The 19,840-nt window shown below is 41.5% G+C and overlaps 1 protein-coding gene across 4 annotated transcripts in view; it reads right to left on the bottom strand.

Annotated features, from left to right (window-relative positions):
* LOC139411617 (solute carrier family 12 member 4-like) overlaps positions 1-19,840 on the bottom strand; it is a 61,073-nt gene that overhangs the window by 36,110 nt on the left and 5,123 nt on the right. For 2 of the 4 annotated variants that reach the window (XR_011634613.1, XM_071158200.1), the window contains exons 2-4: positions 2,047-2,141; positions 1,393-1,524; positions 685-831 (exon numbers count right to left, since the gene is read on the bottom strand). Coding sequence is in view for 3 of the 4 variants with exons in the window: in XM_071158200.1 (XP_071014301.1) it covers positions 685-831; positions 1,393-1,524; positions 2,047-2,141 (374 nt within the window). In the remaining variant the exon portion in view is untranslated. Of the gene's footprint in view, positions 1-684; positions 832-1,392; positions 1,525-2,046; positions 2,142-3,095; positions 3,222-3,327; positions 3,484-19,840 lie in introns of those variants that run through there. The other 2 variants (XM_071158201.1, XM_071158202.1) reach the window with 2 other exon arrangements.

Here is a 19,840-nt window from a genome sequence, read left to right as displayed (position 1 = left end):
GGTGGTAGTGTGATGGTCTGGGGCTGCTTTGCTGCTTCAGGACCTGGACGACTTGCTGTGATTGATGGAACCATGAATTCTGCTCTCTAGCAAAGAATGTCCGGCCATTAGTTCGTGACCTCAAGCTGAAGCGCACTTGGGTTCTGCAGCAGGACAATGATCCAAAACACACCAGCAAGTCCACCTCTGAATGGCTTAAAAAAAACAAGATAAAGGTTTTGGAGTGGCCTAGTCAGTCTGCACTTGAATCCAATTGAGGTGCTGTGGCGTGACCTTAAAAAGGCAGTTCATGCACAAAAACCCTCCAATGTGGCTGAATTAAAACAATTCTGCAAAGAAGAGTGGGCCAAAATTCCTCCACAGCGATGTGAAAGACTCATGGCCAGTTATCGCAAACGCGTGATTGCAGTTGTTGCTGCTGAGGGTGGCACAACCAGTTATTAGGTTTAGGGGGCAATTACTTTTCCACATAGGTCCATGAAGGTGCGGATAGCTTTTTTTCCCTTAATAAATAAAATCATCAATTAAAAACTGCATTTTGTGTTTACTTGGGTTATCTTTGTGTAATATTTAAATTTGTTTGATGATCTGAAACATTTAAGTGTGACAAATGTGCAAAAAAAACAAGAAATCAGGAAGGGGGCAAATACTTTTTCACAGCACTGTGTGTGTGTGTGTACTAACACATGAGCAGCACATGAGGACGATGAGGAATGACTGGACGATGCCGGCTGTGCCCACGATCCACGTTAGACGAAGGAACAGGATGACACCAAAGATGTTCTGTAGACAGGGCAGGTAGACTCCCATCAGGGTACCCATGTTGGGGGACTGCAGAGAGAGTGAGAGAGTGAGAGTGAGAGAGAGAGAGTGAGAGAGAGAGAGTGAGAGAGAGAGAGTGAGAGAGAGAGAGAGAGTGAGAGAGAGAGAGTGTGAGAGAGAGAGAGAGAGAGAGGAAGACAACATTTAAAAAAAGAACCAAACATAAATAGTGACAGAAAGAAGACAGGAAACAGATGTGAGTGATTTGGTTGTCAAGATAACTATGACTGTACTACTGTAGTTTTCCATATTTGTGTGAGTAGTGTGTTTCAATGTCTATGTTTTTATGTGTGTTTCAGTGTCTATGTTTTTATGTGTGTTTCTGAATATGGTATGTAGCACAGATAGACCCACAGGAAATAGCTAATTGATCAGAATTATTGATCAGGTAAGATATTGATCAACTCTCAGGGCAGAGCCTGTAACAAACAGGCTCCAACACAACCCAAAGCACACGCATGCAAGCTCAGATCCAAACATGTGCAGAGACAGAGGGGTAGAGAGAGAGAGACTAAAGCCTGTTTAAATCTCAAAAGAAGAGAAAGAGAGGTGGTGTTTGTGACTTCTGACCTTTGGGGCCTTCCTGCGTGACGTCTCTGTGTTCTCGGCCTCCTCGTGCTCCCTGGCCCCCTGGGTAATGTTGGTGTAGTTGACCAGCCGGCTGAGGAGGGACGACACCTTGGGACGGATGTCCAACTCCTCCTGCAGGACAGGGACAGCAGAACAGGGAACAGTTAGAGCTGGATGGGTACCTAATGTGTCTGTGGGGTGTAATAGCCTACAGTAAAATGGTATTATAGTGCAGTGTAAGGAACTGAATTTGTATAGGTTGAAGTAGGAGTGGTGGTCTATCTAGTGATTGATCAATCTTGACAGTTGAGATTAGCAAATATTGATGTTGTGTATAATCATGTCATGTATTAGTATCAGAGTCACTGTGAGCCACTTACAAAATAACTGTCCAGTGAACATCTCACTTTTAAAAGTCCATATTCTGTTAACTCACACTCAAATAATGTTGTTGACTCATCCTATACTCCTATCTGTAAAGCCAAATCATAATTTGGAGAACAAACACCCACCAACATTCCAACACAAAAAAAGCAGTTAATATATTTAATTACAATATTTTTGGAAGGAAAACTTTTCACTCAAATTGTAATTAATTATAGGTCATATTTCCTAGAAATCTGGAAACACTGGACTGTTACTTTAAAGACAGACCTCAAACAAGGCCAGGTTCCTGTCATAGAAATCAGTCTTCCTGTCAGCATCTGCACTGCTGAGGAAAGGACTATCCTCCTTGTGATTTCCATGGCCTGAAAAAAGAGATAGAAGAAGAGAAATAAAACATTTATAAAGTAGGCAAGGATAACATTTTCAACCAGTACCTTGGTAAGATAAACAGGGGTCATTGTAAAGTATGAAATGTGATAATGAGAGTCAGTTTGTGATCAGTTCCCATTCATGCATGCTGGTGCTCTATTGTAAAACAGCAGTCTGTTTGTTTTCATCTCAACCAACACGTTGCAATATAAAAACACAAAAAATTACATTTGAGACAAATAAACTTTAGCGATATATGTAAAGGTTACAGGAAAAGAGACGACTAATAATAACTACAGTACAATAGCCATCAAAACCATGCAACCCTGTCAACCACATTATATACGGTCTATGGTGCTAACTGTGACGAATCTCCAAGTTAGTTCCCACAGTCTGCCTACAACCTACAGTATGACATCACTGTCTGTCTCAGTCTCCCACTCCCACGTTCAAAGTCATCAACCCCGGCAGCTGCTATGTGAGGTATACGGTAACCAGAGACCTGCGTCCTACACTATTATACTGCTTTTTAATGTTTTCAGCATATCAGGCACAGAGAAAATAGGAAGGAATTCACTCAAACCCTCTATTGCAAAATGTTTCAATCCATCATTGCTGATCAAGACTGTGATGTCATTAAACAAGATTGAGCAATTGAGCGACTTCTCTTGCATCACCAGTAAGCAAAGCATTCACCCAAAGATAAATTCATATCCAAACATCATCCAGGCCAAAACTAAAATCAATCAATGTTAAATAGAGCAGAGACGACAAAAAAGTTGCTTAGTAATTTCTCTCTGGTTTAAACTCTGTTCTCTGTTTCCCTTGATACATCAAGCTGAGGCAGGATAAGAGCCTGGGGCTACTGGCAGTGCACACAGCATCTGTGTGAATATGATAATACACGACACACAAACCAATCTATTTCTAGAAATTAGGATCCTGACCTTTGGATCATCCGAGAACATGACAAGTTTTCGAGTCTCTTCAAACATTATTTGCTTGCAGCCCAAATCCAACCGGTTACAATACTAACTTCCTGAGCCACAGACATTTACCCAACTGCCGTACCCTATAAGTAGGGCTGAACACGAGACAAAAAAAATCCTAACTTCTCTCCGGCATCTATTCTAAAACTAGACACATGCTGGTTCAGTGGTGCCAAGCTTCTCTACTTACCTGTCTCCGGCACCACAGTGTTCAGTACCTCAGTGCTGCTGAGGTTGACCATGCTGCCACAGTGTGTGCAGAGAGCAGTGTATGTGATCTCTGGCTCAGGACATAGTCAGGCGCCATTCAGAACACACTGTCACACAGGGCAAACTGTCACTCACTGAGGGGCTTTGGCCAGAACACACAGTGTGAGGCTGCATACACACACACACACACACACACACACACACACACACACACACACACACACACACACACACACACACACACACACACACACACACACACACACACACACACACACACACACACACACACACACACACACACACCGGAGGGGGAGTGCACACACAGGAGCGAGTACACACAAGCAAGCACGCAGGCACAAATACATATACACTGTGGGTTGTAGAGCAGAGGCCAGAGCACACACACAGTAAACACACAGTAAGCATATGAAGATCTTAAAGTATTTCACAACTACGTACAGCACATTGATATGACAGTTTTTTACAATCACTTTGGCACTAATTTCAGAACCTTGATGTCATCTTTAAAACTCTAGACACAAAACTCACAACCAATGATCAAAATGCAAATTTGTCAAAACTATAACACTTTTTCCAATTGCTTGGATACAATACACATAAAGCTAAGATCATTTGTTCATTGAACTTAAATCACCTGTTCAAAATGACACAACTTAACATCAAAGTATTACCATTTCAAAATGCAATTCACACATTACATCTGAGATGACTGTCTATTCATTTCATTACAATGATCTAACTATCAATTGATACAACTGCTCAAAATGATAAGTAACTGTTGCGTTACTCATAACGCATAGTTTTACGGAAACTGACAAACGATATTCCATGTTTAGATCATGAAGGTTTCAGAATAACGAGATCCATTGACACCAATTACCGTGGAACATGAACCAATTGGACTACATTATCTATGGTCCCATGTACTACTTTCCCAGACCATGTTTTCAGATTTGACATTACTTGTACACCTACCGGCCACTTTATTAGGTACACCTATCTAGTACTTTTGCCTCCACAACAGCCTGAATTATTCATGGTGTTGTACATTAAGAGATGCCCTTCTGCACACCACTGTTTTAAACAGCTGTTATTTGAGCGTTTGTGGCCTTTCTGTTAGCTTGAATGAGTCTGGACATTCTCCTCTGACCTCTCTCATTAACAAGGTGGTTTTGCCCACAGAAATTCTGCTCACTGAATGTGTTTTTTGTTTATCGTACCATTCTCTGTAAACTCTAGAGACTGTAGTGCATAAAAATCCCAGGAAGGCAGCTGTTTCTGAGATGCTGGAATCACCATGTGTGGCATCAACAATCATACCACGGTCAAAGTTGCATAGATTATGCATCTTGCCCGTTCTAATGTTTGGCCAAACAACATTTAAATCTCTCTACTCTATACTCTATATATTGAGTTGCAGGCAGCCACATGATTTGCTGTTCGAATGTAACCGTCTTTGATGGGCTAAATCAGGTCTGTAGAGCTGATAGCATGACCTATGTCATTGTGTGGGATAATGTCAGGTTCTACCATGCTCAAATAGTGCAAGCATGGTTTCAGGCCCATCCACAATTTACCACCCTGTGCTTACCCCCATACTCTCCTTTCCTTAACCCGATTGAGGAATTTTTCTCCACATGGAGGTGGAAGGTATATGATAGGCGCCCTCACGAACAAGCCACCCTTCTCCAGGCCATAGATGACGCATGCAATGACATCACGGCAGACCAGTGTCAGGCCTGGACTCGCCATGCCCGAAGATTCTTCCCAAGATGTTTGGCTAATGAAAACATCCATTGTGATGTGGATGAGAACCTGTGGCCAAATCCACAAGACAGGGTTGATGGAAATATAGAAGTACAGTAATCAATCCTTTGTTTTGCTATTTACAGTAAGCCAGGTGAGGAACACTGCAGTGATGTTTTACAGTAAGCCAGGTGAGGAACACTGCAGTGATGTTTTACAGTAAGCCAGGTGAGGAACACTGCAGTGATGTTTTACAGTAAGCCAGGTGAGGAACACTGCAGTGATGTTTTACAGTAAGCCAGGTGAGGAACACTGCAGTGATGTTTTACAGTAAGTCAGGTGAGGAACACTGCAGTTGACCTTTAACTGTTTTTTATTTTTTTGTAGCTAATTATTTTTGCTTTGATTCAAAGAAACCTATGTTGTGATTTTATTGTATTTCATCAATAAATAAAACATTTTGTTCAATGATTCCACTGTGTCTGTAGTATTCTCTCTAATAGTCCTTTTACAGTGATGTATTTACGTGTAGTAACATAATGAAGCATGTGTCACATATTTTGTACTACAATATTTAATGATTGTACGAACAACTACACAGTGAAACGATCGGTATCTTCTGTGTGGGTGATCTAAATGAATGGTCCTATGGTATTTCATGATAAATGAGTTATTTGAACCAATGATTCTGCAAGTGCAAGGTTTCTTTAAAGATATGAATGCACAATGCAATGTTTTGAACATTGGACAGCCTGTGTTACAAGTGATGACCGTTTTGAGTTTCGTGTCTAGAGTTTTGAAAAAGGACCACAAGGTTCTGAAATTAGTGCCAAATTCATTGTTAAAAACTGTACTATGGGCCATGATGGGCTTGTCATTGGATGCTAATAATGGCAACTCAAAATGATATGCTGTGAAACATTTAGAAAATATGTCCCACTTAAGCACTAATGATGAGGGAGTCAACTCCTCGTACCATTTCTGAGATTAGATGGGAATAAGTGTGTAAAGACCTAACACTCACTCACTAGTATGATGTCATTGAAAAGGGGCAGGGAAAGAGACAAGATCAATTCAAATACTGTCCTCTAGTGTCAGTTTGCTGTTAGTGCCATGTGAGAACATTGTAAAACAGGAAGGATGTCACTGTGTTTGTGTTTACATTGCAATGTGCATGCCATCATAGCGTGGAAGTGTCAACATATCACTGGTGTAGTGAAGTTACAGGCCAACTTACATCTGCAGAATGAATTTTGGAAGATCATATCATTCTTTACTCTGTTTCTAGTTCCATCAGCTTCTTTCTTTGTCTTTTTTACATTTAATACAAAGCAGAGACTATTAGCCAAGATATTAACAAATACCATATTTGCAGATTAATTTTAAGCTTCAAACACACCAGTAAAATTATCACACATTCGGTTGTCATATTTTTAATATGGTCCCATTCAAACGAAGGAAACAGGAAAAGGAAAGTTGAAATGGTCTAGTAAGCACTAGGATGTGGCATTAATTGAGGTTGTGTCTTTTTCTGTAAAGGCCTACGATCAGTGCTGCTGTGTTGCCACCGTAAAAACAACAACTAAGACAAAAGTATTCCTGACCTGTTATTTAACAGTCAATCCATAAACAATCAATAGAAGAGCGGTGAAGTCCACCTAATGGAAACACAGGCTGTATCTGCTTGATTATCTTCTCCCTGATAGATAAGGAGTTCTCTAAAATACACTCTTCCCCCTGGATTTAAATATACAATGAACCAATACCCTAGACTAGACTGACACAGAACTATACCCTAGACAAGTCTGACTGAAACAGTCTAGTCTAGGATGTAGTTCTGTGTCCGTCAGACCAGTCTAGGATATAGTTCTGTGTCAGTCAGACTCTAGTCTAGGGTGTAGTTCCGTGTCATTCAGACTCTAGTCTAGGGTATAGTTCTGTGTCAGTCAGACTAGTCTAGGGTATAGTTCTGTGTCAGTCAGACTCTAGTCTAGGGTATAGTTCTGTTTCAGTCAGACTCTAGTCCAGGGTATTGTTCTGTGTCAGTCCGACTCTAGTCCAGGGTATAGTTCTGTGTCAGTGAGTCTCTAGTCTATGGTGTAGTTCTCTGTCAGTCAGACTAGTCTAGGGTGTAGTTCTGTGTCAGTCAGACTCTAGCCTAGGGTATAGTTCTGTGTCAGTCAGACTCTAGTCTAGGGTATTGTTCTGTGTCAGTCAGACTCTAGTCTAGGGTATAGTTCTGTGTCAGTCAGACTAGTCTAGGGTATAGTTCTGTGTCAGTCAGACTAGTCTAGGGTATTGTTCTGTGTCAGTCAGACTAGTTTAGGGTATAGTTCTGTGTCAGTCATACTCTAGTCTAGGGTATAGTTCTGTGTCAGTCAGACTCTAGTCTAGGGTATAGTTCTGTGTCAGTCAGACTCTGGTCTAGGGTATAGTTCTGTGTCAGAGTCTCTAGTCTATGGTATAGTTCTGTGTCAGTCAGACTAGTCTAGGATGTAGTTCTGTGTCCATCAGACCAGTCTAGGATATAGTTCTGTGTCAGTCAGACTCTAGTCTAGGATATAGTTCCGTGTCATTCAAACTCTAGTCTAGGGTATAGTTCTGTGTCAGTCAGACTAGTCTAGGGTATAGTTCTGTGTCAGTCAGACTCTAGTCTAGGGTATAGTTATGTGTCAGTCAGACTAGTCTAGGGTATAGTTCTGTGTCGGTCAGATTCTAGTCTAGGGTATAGTTCTGTGTCAGTCAGACTCTAGTCTAGGGTATACTTCTGTTTCAGTCAGACTTGTCTAGGGTATAGTTCTGTGTCAGTCAGACTCTAGTCTAGGTTATAGTTCTGTGTCAGTCAGACTCTAGTCTAGGGTATAGTTCTGTTTCAGTCAGACTTGTCTAGGGTATAGTTCTGTGTCGGTCAGATTCTAGTCTAGGGGTATAGTTCTGTGTCAGTCAGACTAGTCTAGGGTATAGTTCTGTGTCAGTCAGACTCTAGTCTAGGGTATAGTTCTGTTTCAGTCAGAGTCTGACTGACACAGAACTATATCCTAGACTGGTCTGACGGACACAGAACTACATCCTAGACTAGTCTGACTGACACAGAACTATACCCTAGACTAGAGTCTGACTGACACAGAACTATACCCTAGACTAGAGACTCACTGACACAGAACTATACCCTGGGCTAGAGTCTGACTGACACAGAACTACATCCTAGACTAGTCTGACTGACACAGAACTATAACCTAGACTAGAGCCTGACTGACACAGAACTATACCCTAGACTAGAGTCTGACTGACACAGAACTACATCCTAGACTAGTCTGACTGACACAGAACTGTACCTTAGACTAGTTTGACTGACACAGAACTGTACCCTAGACTAGAGTCTGACTGACACAGAACTGTACCCTAGACTAGAGTCTGACTGACACAGAACTGTACCCTAGACTAGAGGCTGACTGACACAGAACTGTACCCTAGACTAGAGTCTGACTGACATAGAACTTTACCCTAGACTAGTCTGACTGACACAGAACTATACCCTAGACTAGTCTGACTGACACAGAACTAATTCCTAGACTTGTCTGACTGACACAGAACTATACCCTAGACTAGTCTGACTGACACATAACTATATCCTAGACTAGTCTGACTGACACAGAACTATACCCTAGACTAGTCTGACTGACACATAACTATATCCTAGACTAGTCTGACTGACACAGAACTATATCCTAGTCGAGTCTGACTGACACAGAACTACATCCTAGACTAGTCTGACTGACACATAACTATACCCTAAACTAGAGTCTGACTGACACAGAACTATACCATAGACTAGAGACTCACTGACACAAAACTACACCCTAGACTAGAGTCTGACTGACACAGAACTATACCCTAGACTAGTCTGACTGACACATAACTATACCCTAGACTAGTCTGACTGACCCAGAACTATACCCTAGACTAGTCTGACTGACAGAATTATACCCTAGACTAGAGTCTGACTGACACAGAACTATACCCTAGACTAGAGTCTGACTGACACAGAACTATACCCTAGACTAGAGTCTGACTGACACAGAACAATACCCTAGACTAGAGTCCGTCTGACACAGAACTACACCCTAGACTAGTCTGACTGACACAGAACTATACCCTAGACTAGTCTGACTGACACAGAACTATACCCTACACCTGTCTGACTGACACAGAACTATACCCTAGACTAGATTCTGACTGACACAGAACAATACCCTAGACTAGAGTCTGACTGACACAGACCTACACCCTAGACTAGTCTGACTGACACAGAACTATACCCTAGACTAGTCTGACTGTCACAGAGCAATACCCTAGACTAGTCTGAATGACACGGAACTATACCCTAGACTAGAGTCTGACTGACACAGAACTATATCCTAGACTGGTCTGATGGACACAGTACTACACCCTAGACTAGTCTGACTGACACAGAACTAAACCCTAGACTAGTCTGATTGACACAGAACTATACCCTAGACTAGTCTGACTGACCCAGAACTATACCCTAGACTAGTCTGACTGACAGAATTATACCCTAGACTAGAGTCTGACTGACACAGAACTTTACCCTAGACTAGTCTGACTGACACAGAACTACATCCTAGACTAGTCTGACTGACACATAACTATACCCTAGACTAGAGTCTGACTGACACAGAACTATACCATAGACTAGAGACTCACTGACACAAAACTATACCCTAGACTAGAGTCTGACTGACACAGAACTATACCCTAGACTAGTCTGACTGACACAGAACTATATCCTAGACTAGTCTGACTGACACAGAACTAATTCCTAGACTAGTCTGATTGACACAGAACTATATCCTAGACTAGTCTGACTGACACAGAACTATACCCTACACTTGTCTGACTGACACAGAACTATACCCTAGACTAGATTCTGACTGACACAGAACAATACCCTAGACCAGTCTGACTGACACATAACTATACCCTAGACTAGTCTGACTGACCCAGAACTATACCCTAGACTAGTCTGACTGACACAGAACTATACCCTAGACTAGAGTCTGACTGACACAGAACAATACCCTAGACTAGAGTCTGACTGACAGAATTATACCCTAGACTAGAGTCTGACTGACACAGAACTATATCCTAGACTAGAGTCTGACTGACACAGAACAATACCCTAGACTAGAGTCCGTCTGACACAGAACTACACCCTAGACTAGTCTGACTGACACAGAACTAAACACTAGACTAGTCTGACTGACACAGAACTATACCCTAGACTAGAGTCTGACTGACACAGAACTATATCCTAGACTAGTCTGACTGACACAGAACTAAACACTAGACTAGTCTGACTGACACAGAACTATACCCTGGACTAGAGTCTGACTGACACAGAACTATACCCTAGACTAGAGTCTGACTGACACAGAACTATATCCTAGACTAGTCTGACTGACACAGAACTAAACACTAGACTAGTCTGACTGACACAGAACTATACCCTGGACTAGAGTCTGACTGACACAGAACTATACCCTAGACTAGAGTCTGACTGACACAGAACTATACTCTAGACTAGAGTCTGAAGGACACGGAACTATATCCTAGACTGGTCTGACGGACACAGAACTACACCCCAGACTAGTTTGACTGACACAGAACTAAACCCTAGACTAGTCTGACTGACGCAGAACTATACCCTGGACTAGAGTCTGACTGACACAGAACTATACCCTAGACTAGTCTGACTGACACAGAACTAAACCCTAGACTAGTCTGACTGACACAGAACTATACCCTAGACTAGAGTCTGAATGACACGGAACTGCGGGAGACACCATGTGACCACTTGCTATATATGGTCCCTTACGGCTATTCTTCAATGGAAATGCGTAAAAAGACGTCACAATGCTGTAGACACCTTGGGGAATACTTGGAATACGTAAGCTCATTCGTAGCTCATTCACAGCCATATAAGGAGTCATTGGCATGAGGCGGTTTAAAAAAATGCGGCACTTCCTGGTTGGATTTTTATCTGGGTTTCGCCTGTAACATCAGTTCTGTTGCACTCACAGACAATATCTTTGCAGTTTTGGAAACGTCAGAGTGTTTTCTATCCAAAGCTGTCAATTACATGCATAGTCAAGCATCTTTTCGTGACAAAATATCTTGTTTTAAACGGGAATTCTTTTCATCCCCAAAATTTTAATAGCGCCCCCTGATGCTTGAGTTGAGGTATCTTGGAATTTAAAATGTTTCCAAGAAGAAATCCAAGAACATTATTTTCAAGAATCAAATTTCTTCGCAACTTTTTTCTTAGGAAGAAACATAGGAAGAAACTTGAGTACATTTCCAAAAACTTTATTGAGGAATACACATTAAGTATAACTTAAGGAAAAAAGTGCACTTACGAATACATTTCTTCTTAATAAGGTTGAATCTGGGCTCTAGACTCTGGAGTTGTGACTTTTCAGTGGCTAACCATTTTTATAACCAATAATGCAAAAGAAAGCAAGAAAACTTCAACATGTCAGCATTCACCAAAGCTGCTTATCCATGAAAAACACTTGTCACCCTATTAGCTCATTCGGTATGAAAGCCTCTTTGCTAAACTTCTCCTTAAATGAACATTTAAGACTTTATTAAGCAGCATAGAAGTCATGCAGCTTAGACCTCTCTATGGCTCTACCTCGTGTGGTTAGCTGGCAGAGATGCTATTCTGATTAGTGCTGTTCAAAGGCAATGTGTGTGTGTGTGAGAGAAAGTGTTGGCAGGATCACAATGTCCTGACAAGTCACCAGAATGTTCTGAAAAGGTAGGAAAACATGATAAAAAATGTATTGTTCAAATGCTATTTTAGGCTTAAGGGTTAGGTTTAGGGTTTGGGGTTAAGGTTAGGCTTAGGGTTTAAGGTTAGGGTTAGGGTTTGGGGTTAAGGTTAGGCTTAGGGTTTAAGGTTAGGGTTAGGGTTAGGTTAAGGGTAAGAGTTAGTAGGATTTTGAATGGGAATAAAATAGTCCCTGAAAGTTCACAAAAACAAGACTGTGTGCGCGTACATGCAAGCACAGATTCAAACGCACTCGAGCTAGAATACCTAAACGTGAGTGTGTGTATGTGAGTGAGCATTTGGGTGTGTGTAAGAACACTAGTCAGTTAGCTACAGTAGCTGTCAACACTGGTTAGACTCTCAACGGACACCAGGGTCCACAACAGAGATGCTGCTAGCCTGCTACTTACTGTACCAACCAACACTAAGGTGGGTACACAACTATACCAGAGCCTTAGGCAGTTAAGTTACAATTGATTTGATACTGTAATACTGTGTATTGTATAATAACTTGGTGTTAGTTTGTCTAGCTCATTTGAACTGATCCATGATCTGCTTGTATATAGCCTTGTTATTGTTTTTATTGTGTTACTATTTCCTTTTCTATATAGAAAATATTTGTCTTACTTTTTAACTCTGCATTGTTGGGAATGGCCTCGTAAGTAAGCATTTTCCTGTAGTCTACACCAGCTGTATTCGGTGCATGTGACCAATAAACTTTGATTTGACTTGTCCTTACACATTTATAAAGGATGGTGAAGTGCTCAACTAAGTCATTGTGAATATATACTTCATATTTCATAGTTAGAAATGTGTCTACTTAGTCACTGTCTGGACAGTGTTAATAATCATACAAACAACAATGACTGACTGATAAGATGTTAGATTGTGTTTAATGACACTGGGGAAAAGAAGAGGTAGAAGAATTTGTGGATCCAGTTCTGTTTGATATATTGTTTATCAGATGAACTTAATCAGACTAACTGTTTCCTTACCATGTCACACCCTGACCATAGTTTGCTTTGTATGTTTCTATGTTTTGTTTGGTCAGGGTGTGATCTGAGTGGGCATTCTATGTTGGATGTCTATTTTTTGTTTGTCTGTTTCTGTGTTTGGGCCTGATATGGTTCTCAATCAGAGGCAGGTGTTAGTCATTGTCTCTGATTGGGAACCATATTTAGGTAGCCTGTTTGGTGTTGCGTTTTGTGGGTGGTTGTTCCCTGTCTTTGTGTTTGTTGCACCAGATAGGGCTGTTTCGGTTTTGCCACATTTATTGTTTTGTATTATGTTCATGTTGAGTTTACCTATTAAAAAACATGAACTATAACCACGCTGCATTTTGGTCCGTCTCTCATTCCCAGGAGGAAAGCCGTTACATACCACTAATGGGGAAATTAAGTTGAGATTCAATTTAAAACTAAAAGTTGCACATGCTTATCAGTGGGTTGGTTATAAATTTCAAAGCACAGCCATCCAGTCTCTGTAGGTCTTTCAAGTACGATATTGACCACTCTTTCACTCAAATCACATCAAATCAAACTTTATTTGTCACATGCGCCGACTACAACAAGTGTAGACTTTACCATGAAATGCTAACTGACAAACCCTTAAACCAACAGTGCAGTTGGTTAAAAGAAATACTTGGTTAAAATAAATATTTACCAAGTAGACTAAAATAAAAAGTCATACTAAAAAGTAGCACAATAAGAAGAAGAACAATGAGGTTATGTACAGGGGCATCACTACTGAGTCAGTGTGCATGGGGTACAGGTTAGTTGAGGTAATTTGTATATGTAGGTGGGGGTGAAGTGACTATGCATAGATAATAAACAGTGAGTAGCATCAGTGTACAAAAGGCGAGGGGGGGTGGGGGTTAATGTAAATTGTCCGGTGGCGATTTTATTAATTGTTTAGCAGTCTTATGTCTTGAGGGTAGAAGCTGTTGAGGAGCCTTTTGGTGCTCCGGTACCGCTTGCCGTGCAGTAGCAGAGAAAACAGTCTATAACTTGGGTGACTGGAGTCTCTGATCATTTTATGGGCTTTCCTCTGAAGCCGCCTATTGTATAGTTCCTGGATGGCAGGGAGCTTGGTCCCAGTGATGTACTGGATTGTTCGCACTACCCTCTGTAGCGCCTTACAGTCAGATGCCGAGCAGTTGCCATAGCAGGCGGTGATGCAAAGCTTTTGAAACCTTTGAGGAGCTGGGGACCCATGCCAAATCTTTTCAGTCTCCTGAGAGGGAAAAGGTTTTGTCATGCCCTCTTCATGACTGTCTTGGTATGTTTGGACCATGATAGTTGGTGATGTGGACACCAAGGAACTTGAAACTCTCGACTCGCTCCACTACAGCTCCGTCAATGTAATGGGGGCCTGTTCCTGTAGTCCACGATCAACTCCTTTGTCTTGCTCACATTGCGGTTGAGGTTGTGGTCCTGGGACCACACTGCCAGTTTTCTGACCTCCTCCCTATAGGCCGTCTCATCATTGTCGGTGATCAGGCCTACCACTGTTGTGTTGTCAGCAAATTTAATGATGGTGTTGGAATCGTGTTTGGCCACGCAGTCGTGGGTGAACAGGGAATACAGGAGTGGACTAAGTAAACACCCCCGAGGGGCCCCAGTGTTAAGGATCAGCGTGGCAGATGTGTTGTTGCCTACTCTTACCACCTGGGGGCGGCCTGTCAGGAAGTCCAGGATCCAGTTGCAGAGGGAGGTGTTTAGTCCCCAGAGTCCTTAGCTTAGTGATGAGCTTCGTGGGAACTATGGTGTTGAAAGCTGAGCTGTAGTCAATGAACAGCATTCTCACATACAGTAGGTGTTCCTTTTGTGAGAAAGGGCAGTGTGGAGTACGATTGAGATTGCGTCAACTGTGGATCTGTTGGGGCGGTAAGCAAATTGTAGTGGGTCTAGGGTGTCCGGGAGGATGCTGTTGATGTGAACCATGACCAGTCTTTCAAAGCACTTCATGGCTACCGACGTGAGTGCCACGGGGCGGTGATCATTTAGGCAGGTTATCTTCACTTCCTTGGGTACAGGGACTATGGTGGTCTGCTTGAAACATGGTGGTATTACAGACTCAGTCAGGGAGAGGTTGAAAATGTCAGTGAAGACACTTAACAGTTGGTCCGCGCATGCTTTGAGTATACGTCCTGGTAATCCGTCTGGCCCAGCGGCTTTGTGAATGTGGACCTATTTAAAGGTTTTGTTCACATTGGCTACCGAGAGCGTTATCACACAGTCATCCAGAACAGCTGGTGCTCTCATGCATGCTTCAGTGTACTTTGCCTCGAAGCGAGCATAAAAGGCATTTAGCTCGTCTGGTAGGCTCGTGTCACTGGGCAGCTCGCGTCTGGGTTTCCCTTTGTAATCTGCTATGGAGATGAATATATACTGATTGAGAGGACTGAAGTGGCAATGTGGATATTTTTGATATATACATAAATTGTTAAATTACTGTCATCTAAAAAATAAAGACAATTATATCCAAATTCACAAGTAATATTCTTCAGAATTCGGAATGACTGAAGTATTTTTCATCACAGTTAATTTTTCTTCAAGGTTTTAAAAACATCTTGAGCTACCTAGGAGAAAGTTATTTAAATGGACTGTTCCATTTTGTTGTTATTATCTACCCTCATCCTTTTTTTCCTGGAAAAAAACCTGTGTTTTCTGCGACAACAATAGGCCATCGTTAACTATAGTGGTGTTTTTCATGAACAACAGCAGCTGCCCAGTAGAGCAGAGGAATGCTAGCCCGTTGTGCTGAGGCGCTGTGTGCTAGCTTTGATGTGCGCTAACGATGGAGAACGGCGTAGAAGGAGGGTGGTTAGGATTACAGTAGGTTATGGTTATGGTTAGTAGAGGGTGATTACAGCACCACAGGGAGGGGCAGAGGAGCACTGTACAGTACAGTTGTAGGATCTTCACCAGCTACAGCAGAAAAATAATCCTGCAGCAACAGGAAATGTGAATTAATATGTGGATTATAATTCATGAACATTCTTGTAGGGGTTGATACCTTTTTCTTTAGGGCAAATTTCAAAGTGGAAATTACAAACTTTAGAAGCCTTTTTAAAACTCAAATACACTATAGGTTTGCTGTGCAGGAAAATTATCAGCAACAAAAGAGTGATCAAATTAAGATCCTACATCTGTACAGAGGAGGGGGGCCACCAATTGGACAATCAAACTGACACAAAATTGGCACAAAAGGTGGATCCAGAAACAGGGCAGACAGAAACAGCAACAGGTGAACATTCTTTGGATACAGGTATAACAAGGCAAAGTAACAAATAGATACAACATAATTGCACATCAGGTCATGACTTTCTTCAGAGAGTTGTGTTAGGTAGGTGTTGTTTTTGTGCATTCTGTTAATTCCTCAAGTCAAGCTATTATACAATACAGTGACACTCTCCTGAAGACTTAGGGTTAGTCCCAAATTGCATCCTATTCCCTGTATGGTGCACTACTTTTGATCAGGGCCCAAAGGGTTCATTCAATAGGGGATAAGGTGCCATTTGGGACACAATCTTTGAGGACTGTTTGTCTTTCAACAGAAGCTAATACACTGTAGCAGCCCAATCAGGAGAGAGGGGATTCATTGTTACCGGGCAAGCTAGAGGCTGTGGAAAACACACAGTCATTCCCTACACAAAGGACTGCCAACTCCCACTTTAAAATAGCCCAGTTTGTTGTTACATGTCTCTCATAGCTCTAACCCAAGGGGCTCTAGTAGAATAATACAGCTAACCCTACCCTACCAGCAGTGCTATGCTATAGCCACTCAGGGAGACAACTGTAGCTGTAGCTAGTGGGGTTGTGTCCTAAAATGGTACCCTATCCCTATAATAGTACACTACTTTTGACCAGAGCCCTATGGGGAACACAGGGTAATGTGTAAGCCACTTGGGACAGCAGAGCAGAATACACCCATGAACACTCTATAGGGCATTATTTGTATGTCGTTTTCTCAGTCTAAAACCATATGTTTAACAGTTCTAAATACAGGAGCTTAGTCACCACTTCTATCAACGGAAGCATTGATGTGATGGGAAGTAAAACATTGCCTACAGATTTACAGAAAGAAATGGTTTTGAGAAAATATTGTCATGTAACATGAATGTATAGAAGAAATGTATAGTGGAAAGTCCCCTAATCAACACAGCCAACTAGCCATCCATATTCTACTACAAATCAGTAACTGACACCGGTCTGCAAGCCATCCTTTACACTTCAGTTTCCCTTCATGATAAATTCTTGTGACTGACTCTTTCTCTGTCACTGGTCTCAGGGTTCAAATTAGCAGTCCAGCTGTCCAGAGCCCATCGGTCATCACTCAGTTCACACACACAGAATCAGCTTTCTGCTGAGTGGGTGTTTATCTCTATGAGGTCAAGACTATCTATGAAGCATGTGGGACAGAATGACAGGAATGGACACTGTTCTCCTGAAGACAGGCTGGGAAGACCCAGGAAGGAAAACAATGATACTCCCCTCACGTAATCTACTGTTCTGTTCTGTACTGTACAGTTCAGTATGAGGCTAACTGTTTTCTGTATAGAAGACAAAACTAAAGATTCCTTCAATAGTGGATTAGATTACAGCAAGACAACAATACTGTAGGACATGATGATAATGCTGATGCAGACATTCACTCAGACACACTCTCACACACATTCACTCAAACACACTATTTCACACACACAAATTCTCACAACTAATTTGGTCATGCGCAAATGCAGCCCTGCCAGATATTGTATAGTGGATAAACTGACTGGCTGATTGACTAGAACTGACTGACTCCTAGCTAGCTACCACTCTAGTGGAAGGCTTCTCTGGTACAATGGCCACAGTGTGTAGTCCAATCCAGACCAGCTCTGGAGAGAGCAGGGCGATCAGCCTGGAACAGAGTTAGCACTGTGACTGTGGCTGTCTCCCTCCTCTCCTCCACCCTCTCTACCCAACCAGACCAGACTCACATATCTCTTCCCTCCATCACACCATCTATGATAGCCTCCTTTACTTCAACAATCTCCTCCCTCACTTCACCTCACCAACAACTCCTCCTTTTCCTACAAACACATACGCAACACGCCACCCAAGATAATAATATACATTTTTACTAGTTCCTAGTCATCTGTTTCCATCTCACTTCCTAGATGTTATTCTTCCTGTCAGTGGGAAATGGTGACATAGCTCTCTCTGTCTATCTCTCTCTCTGGAAACCCCACTGCTCGAGAGAGAAAGACAGAGAGAGAGATTAAGAGGAAGAAGAAGGGGAGAGTTCACAGTCATCTCAAAACAGGCATGTGCAGAAAGAGAGAGCTCAACAGGCTTGGAGAACCATTCCAGGTCATTTTATGCCATCAGCTGTTTTATTCATTCAGGAGCCACTCTTATGGACAAAACATGAACTGCCAGTGATAACACATAACAGCTGTGTTTTTGCAAACTGGGTTAAATTGAGGTTGCCGGTGAACACTAGATTGTGAGCACTAGATTGTGAGCACTAGATTGTGAGCACAAGATTATGAACACTAGATTGTGAACACTAGATTGTGAACACTAGATTGTGAACACTAGATTGTGAGCACAAGATTATGAACACTAGATTGTGAACACTAGATTGTGAACACTAGATTGTAAACACTAGATTGTAAACACTAGATTGTAAACACTAGATTCTGAACACTAGATTGTGAACGCTAGATTGTGAACACTAGATTGTAAACACTAGATTGTGAACACTAGATTGTGAACACTAGATTGTGAGCACAAGATTATGAACACTAGATTGTGAACACTAGATTGTAAACACTAGATTGTAAACACTAGATTGTAAACACTAGATTGTGAACACTAGATTGTGAACACTAGATTGTGAACACTAGATTGTGAGCACTAGATTGTGAGCACAAGATTATGAACACTAGATTGTGAACACTAGATTGTGAACACTAGATTGTGAACACTAGATTGTGAGCACAAGATTATGAACACTAGATTGTGAACACTAGATTGTGAACACTAGATTGTAAACACTAGATTGTAAACACTAGATTGTAAACACTAGATTCTGAACACTAGATTGTGAACGCTAGATTGTGAACACTAGATTGTAAACACTAGATTGTGAACACTAGATTGTGAACACTAGATTGTGAGCACAAGATTATGAACACTAGATTGTGAACACTAGATTGTAAACACTAGATTGTGAGCACTAGATTGTGAGCACTAGATTATGAACACTAGATTGTGAACACTAGATTGTAAGCACTAGATTGTGAGCACTAGATTGTAAACACTAGATTCTGAACACTAGATTGTGAACACTAGATTGTAAACACTAGATTGTGAACACTAGATTGTGAACACTAGATTGTAAACACTAGATTGTGAACACTAGATTATGAACACTAGATTGTGAACACTAGATTGTAAGCACTAGATTGTGAGCACTAGATTGTAAACACTAGATTCTGAACACTAGATTGTGAACACTAGATTGTAAACACTAGATTGTGAACACTAGATTGTGAACACTAGATTGTGAACACTAGATTGTGAACACTAGATTGTGAACACTAGATTGCAAACACTAGATTGTGAACACTAGATTGTGAACACTAGATTCTGAACACTAGATTGTGAACACTAGATTGTGAACACTAGATTGTGAACACTAGATTGTGAACACTAGATTGTGAACACTAGATTGTAAACACTAGATTGTGAACACTAGATTGTGAACACTAGATTGTGAACACTAGATTGTAAACACTAGATTCTGAACACTAGATTCTGAACACTAGATTGTGAACGCTAGATTGTGAACACTAGATTGTAAACACTAGATTGTGAACACT

The sequence above is a fragment of the Oncorhynchus clarkii genome, chromosome 6, assembly GCF_045791955.1.
Source record: "Oncorhynchus clarkii lewisi isolate Uvic-CL-2024 chromosome 6, UVic_Ocla_1.0, whole genome shotgun sequence".
NCBI classification, from domain to species: Eukaryota; Metazoa; Chordata; class Actinopteri; order Salmoniformes; family Salmonidae; genus Oncorhynchus; species Oncorhynchus clarkii.
This window is presented reverse-complemented; position numbering and strand designations above follow the sequence as displayed.